General features: G+C 49.0%; 1 protein-coding gene across 8 annotated transcripts in view; it reads right to left on the reverse strand.

The window, feature by feature from the left end:
* Dclk1 (doublecortin like kinase 1) overlaps positions 1 to 5,714 on the reverse strand; it is a 288,806-nt gene extending 283,092 nt beyond the window's left edge. Inside the window, exons 1-2 of one of the 8 annotated variants that reach the window (XM_032898371.1) lie at positions 5,329 to 5,589; positions 580 to 975 (exon numbers count right to left, since the gene is read on the reverse strand). In XM_032898371.1, the coding sequence (XP_032754262.1) occupies positions 580 to 955 (376 nt within the window). In that variant the 5' untranslated portion in view covers positions 956 to 975; positions 5,329 to 5,589. Of the gene's footprint in view, positions 1 to 579; positions 976 to 5,328 lie in introns of all 8 variants that reach the window. The other 7 variants (XM_032898374.1, XM_032898373.1, XM_032898372.1 and 4 more) reach the window with 7 other exon arrangements.
* Positions 5,715 to 6,000: the final 286 nt, after the last annotated feature.

A 6,000-nucleotide genomic window follows, 5' to 3' on the forward strand; every position in this document is an offset into this window, starting at 1 on the left:
AAGACAGTAAGCCTCCTCAAGAGGCACCCAGTGGGAAGCATTGTCCGATGACCCCATTTTGGGGTCACCGCTAACTTACCATACAACATATGGTAACTTACATAGACATATTATTTCACTTTTCTAGTCTCAGGTCTCCAGTGATAAAAATGAATGCTTTTTGAAATATCTTTCTCTCTACTCTAAAATTCTCTCTCTACTCTAAAATTTCACATCCTTGGTTCAAGACCTTCTGGACATCATGGTCCAAAAGCTCAGTTGTGCCTAGAAACACCCCTGAACTCTGAGCAATACAACTGAGGACACCCCTAAATTCTGAGCTATACGACTGAGGACAAAAAATGAGCTTTTAAACGTGGGTTTGAGAGAGCAGACAAAACACTCTGGGATTTGATAACCTTTTCCTTCTGCCATCATCAAGGGCTACTGGCTGAATACCATTCACTTTCTTTTCATTTTGCCAGAACAGTAAATTTAAGCATGTTAAACAGCAGAGGCTCTTAGCCATGGGCTAAAAGACAAGTGACCCTCTGTCACTTTCGTTGCCTGCAGAGTCCCCAGAGGCTCTCAAAGGCTTACCTTCCACCAGCTGATCCAGGCTGGAGATCTTCTTGAGTCCATCGATGGTGTAGATGGTTCTCACCCCCTGGGGCAAATTCACATTATCCGAGAGAGTTCGGGTCAAATCAGCCAGCAGGGCCTCGAAGGATCTGAAGCGGTCTGGGGAGATGGCATACACAATTCCTTTGAAGTAGCGGTCGCCGTTTCTGTAGAATCGAACCTTTTTGGCTTTCTTCTCGGAGCTGAGCGTCTGCAGTGTGCGGGTGCGGTAGAAGCTGCAGTGGGCGCTGTGTGTGGGGCTGGGCAGGCCATTCACACGGGACCCCCTGCTGTACCTCTGCGCCTTGTCCCGCTCATCAAAATGCTCCAACTCCATATCTCTGCCGAACGACATGACTGGCTTGTGTATGGAACCTGCGAGCCCCAAAAAGAGATACAGACCGGTTATGTGAAGATCGTGGGTTGAGAGACTCTGAGAGCAGCTGAGTTTAAACACTGGTGATGTATTTGGGTTGTGGTGGGAGAGAATGAGGAGGAGGAAAAGAAGAAGCAGCAGCAAGGAATGGAAAAACAGATCTCAGTGGTAATGGCCTATTACTCAACCACAGTTTTGTTATACACAACTCCCACCATTGTCTGCCTATCAATCCCTCAGGCAGCAGTCACAACCTCTCAAGGTATCACCCTCCCTGTTCATAGGTCGAGAAACTGAGGCCTGGAATATTTCCTCTTAAATTTTCTGAAGTAATATAGTTGAGAGACACTTCAACTGAAAACACCCTCTCTCACCCCCAGACCCCAGCTTTGCCTGACTATAATGCTCACTGTGAACTGTGCCTAGGTGGCGTGGCAATCCCACAAACAGGTTTAAAAGAGGAAGGAATGGCTTTCATATACTAAGCTAGGGGTTGGGAGGATGAGGAGTGGTGGGAAGTGGGGGGATCAGACTGTAGAGGCTTTAATAAGTGTGCACTTCTATGGCCAGGCGGAGAGGAAATTGAATCAATCCGGAGGGTCTATGCACTTTTAAGAAAGACTTTGAACATAAACGTGTATCCCATATGCTAAAATGTGACTTCATCTCAACCCTTTGCTTGTGCTTGGTAATAAAATGGGATAAAAAAGAGAAGATGACAAAAAGATGGTCGGGGGAGAGAAAGAAAGGGTAAAATGCAGAAAGGAAAGGAAAGGAGGTAGAAGAGGGGAAAGGTAGGTTAAGAGAGTGAAGATGTCATTCAGGCTGTTGGACACACTTGACTTAGTACCAACTGTACAAGCTGAGAAATCTACTTGATTGGCACATGTAAGACTCACAAACAGAAGTAAGAATAGTATCTACTTCATTGTTCATATCACTATTAATACCTATAAAGCTTGTATATGAGGAGCATTGATTTATTTATGGAAAATGTGGCACAGAGATAACCAGGGGAAACAGAATCATCTCGTACCCCCTTTTGCCAGGAAGGCATCTGCTTATTGGATAAATCCACTCTTGCTAGAAGTGAACTGATAAGGAATTGTCACCCTTGAAGGAGTATCAGTGTTTCAACACGGCAATCTGGAAACAGGGAAAGTCTCCATTAGAGGGTACGTTTTCTTCACAATAAAATTTCAGACACACTGAAATAGACTACGAGTGAGGTAGAAATCTGAAGGAAGAACCGAGCTTCCTGCTACTTCCCAAGTCGCTGGTGCGAAGTTCAACCCAAACTCAGCAAAACGTCTGCTTCTTCTTGTGACTTTTCCTGCACCTTCAGCAAACTGACCCCTCAGCCATTCAGAGACAGTAGAGTTTACCCATCAGTTGAAAAGTCAATTTAATTTAAAATGTGTATAAACTGAGCATGATGGGCCATCCTCAGCCACAAACAGTAAGTTCAAGGTTAACCTGGGCTACATGAGTCCCTGTCTCAAAAAGCTCTAACTTTAACCAGTTAATTGCCCAAGACTTGCCATAAGAAAACTCACACGGGAAATCATAGTGAGAGAATCTGTAGAAATCATTCCAGAAATGAATCAAATAAAAGAGACCAATATTGATGACTCGGTGGTTCAATGATCAGTGATGAGAGAAGAGAACACACACAGAGCCCTCTTCTAAAACTCACCTCGCTCCAACAAGGCAGCTAGTCTCATCAAAGCTGGGTCTGGAGATGGGGTTTACCCAGAGTCTCCAAGTTACAATTAGGGAGTAGGATTTTCGAGCTCAATTTATCGGGATCCCAAAGTTAGTGCTTTTGCTCCCCAGCCCTGTGACACTAGGTTCTGTTCCTATGGTAAACACAAGTTTTGTCTAGACTTTGTACTGGACACCTCTCTTCTGTTGTTAAGTCCACTGAGAGGTCTGGGAGCACAGGGGAAGGATCACATAATTAAAACCCTTCCTTTGAATTCAGAGTGTCTTCACTACAAGCAGAAAAGCTGTCTCTCGTGCCGCATAAACAGCCCATTGTAACCTAATTCTGCATCTTTACAAAAGCTCTGCTAGCTGTGGATGGTTTTGTTGGATTTCAAGTAAATAACTTCAAAATGGTCTCCACCAGGACCAGTCCTGTGGCTATTAGCTGCATAACAGAACCAAAATTGGTATCTGCTCCTACTTGGTTCATACATTGGTTAAGTGATTGGTCTCCAAAAAGGTGTACGGGTTGAGTTAGGAAGGCCATGGAGGAGACTGCGATGCTATGCCCACACACTAAGCTCGTCATAACTTTAGTAGTAAACGCCAAGGCGACTTCTGATTGCGTTTGTTCTCTTTTTAAAGGCACTGGCCATTCTGCCATTCCCAGGGGCTTCCTCCCAAGTTGACCTAAGCAAAAAGGAAACACAAAGAGGAACCCAGCAAAGAGTGGCACAGTTATGTGACCAAAGATGGAAGACATCAGGTCCCAAGGGTCTTCAGTGGCTCACAATTGGCAAAAGCCAGAAAAGTCTTGGCAGCAGTTTGAACTGGGAATGCTTTTAGGAACAAGAACCCACACTAAATGAAGAGAAAATCTATTCCAAACAGAAGGGTTTGTTCGCTTTCGTCACGGGTTCACCCAGGGCAGGCATTACATCTTCGACTTCCCCTCAGTGAGCAGGCAGTGATGGTGCCAGCATGGCAGAACTGTGCTGGAAGTGAAATCGCTGTCGAAGCCACAGCTCCCACCAAATGAAAGTTAAGGGCCGCTGTGCACACTTTGGTCTTCTGGAGATCATGTGTGGAGTGGAAACAGGTGCCCTGCCCTCCCCTCTGCTGGCTCAGCTTTCAGAGTCTTAGTCACACATATGAACTACGAACTCTACAAGAAAATTCTCTGGGCTCGCACAGGTTCACACTTCCGGTAGAGGAAGCCAGCTAGAACACACTTGGCCAGCATTCACAGAGCATGGGTGGCTAGGAGACTCTGGACACAAGGACAGGCACCAAGAAGGTGCTCGGAACTCTCAGCCACAGAAACTACAAACCATGGGTGGGAAAGAGCTTGGACTCTTACCGTTTTCTGTAAATATTACACAGCCAGGAAAGCAGTGTTGCTCATTGTCAGATTTCTCACCATTCTGAGGAATATCTATATTCACCTTTCTGTGAAGGAGCTCCCATTTCAGCAATTTACACACACACACACACACACACACACACACACACACACACATCTAGCATAAATCCTAGCTATCACATCTGGAAATCCATATTTTAGCAGTTGGATTAGGATTCAGGTGGATAGAGAGGCATAGAATAAAAGACATCCATGTGTATCTTCTGAGTGCGTGCACCACCCCGAGCCAGCACATCACAGGATGTGTGAGCATCTTTTACATTTTCTTACATATAACCTCTCTCAAAACCTCTCCTAACCTGCATTCATGAAACATTCCATACTTAAAATGCTGCCCTACTTTCCTTTCCCATTGAAAGGCGATATATTTAGGAACAGTCATGACACGGTCGTCGCCCCCCACCCCCACCCCTGCCCGGGTCCCCTTCGGAACACCCTGCAGTGTGGCAGCTGAGGGCGCTTGCACAGTAACCTGGGCACACGTTCACAGATGCAGTCAGAGAGGGAGCCCTGTTTGAATGAAACCTTCGTGTTGCTTCTCTCACCCACAAGGATTTCCTTGCCAAACCCAGCGGTGATGCCTCACAAACCTGGTTTTCAAAAGCAGCCTCTTTTGTGGGGCAATGCGGCGCTGTGTGTGCGCTCCCCCTAGGAGGAAAATGTCTTTTCCTCTCTGCATGCTTTTAGCACTGCAGGTACTAATTCGTACACGAGGCTGCCTGGCTGTCCCCAGAGGAACTTGAGGCCATGCAAAAAGGTACTTGCAACGCCTACACTGCACCAGGCACATGCCACCCTCCTGGGCACTCAGGAAAGCATACACACAATAAGAGGCCAGGCCCAGCCACTCCTTCCTTGCCCACTTGGTCCTAGCTCCACATCCAGTCCTGACAATGACAAGCGCCTCTCCCAGCTCCTCCGCGGCTCTCTATCTCCAACAACAAGGCGATGGAAAGACTGGAGGGCCCAGCCCGCCAGACTCCCTATTTAAAGCCAGTGGCACCAGACAAAAGAGGCAGGAGCCAGCAGCCCTGGGGCCGCGGGCACACAACGCCTCCTGGCCGGACCAAACTAGCCAGCCCAGGGCAGCCTTCTTTCGAGGAACGGCGGGCGGGGCGGCTGCCTCCCAGTGGGGTCCACCCTGGCCAGGGCTCCCAGGGCTGTGGTCAGACGGCACCACGGGGCCCGCCGGCACCTTCCCCAGCCCAGGCAAAGCACGCACCGGTTGCGAGTGGAGGCTGGGTCGTCTGTGGCCCGCTGCTGGAGCTGTCCTCGCCGGGCTGGGCGCGGCTGGGGCTGCGGAGCAGGAGCGTCTGGAATCTGCGGCCGCTAGTGCACTGATGCGCTGGAGCTGGTCCTCATTGAAATGCGGTTCTCCGCTCAGCTTCGCTCCAGCCTCTCTCCCGAGGAGGGCGGTGGCGCGCAAGCTTTTCTTGTGTCTCACTCGCTCACATGCCCTCCCTTCTCCCTCCTTCTCCTGCTCCGCCCTCCGCCCTCCTTGGCAGGGCGCGCCCACCGTGGCTGAGTCCAGGGTCTTCCCTCCTCTAGCCAGGCTTCTGGCTGCAAGGATCTTGGTGATCTGGATTGCCTGGACCCCCCCTCCGTTCCCAAGCCTCCCCAGTCCCTAGAAGGACTTGCCAGCGGATGGGGGCAGATAGGGTGGTGGCTCAGAGAACTGAGAAAGAATATGGACAGAGATGGATCTGAAGCAAGTCATGTGCTAGGCAGAGAGGTGGACCAGTATTGAGGTTGCCTTCCTCAAAGGAGACCAGAGGAACTCACCCACCTACCCTCACCCCCACCTACCCTTACATCTTGATTTGGCATCGTGGTTTGACACGCCCTTCCCAGGAATAGAGAATAGGAATAGAGAAGGATTGCCCTTCAAAGCTGC

This window comes from Rattus rattus, chromosome 3 (genome assembly GCF_011064425.1).
Source record: "Rattus rattus isolate New Zealand chromosome 3, Rrattus_CSIRO_v1, whole genome shotgun sequence".
NCBI lineage: Eukaryota > Metazoa > Chordata > Mammalia > Rodentia > Muridae > Rattus > Rattus rattus.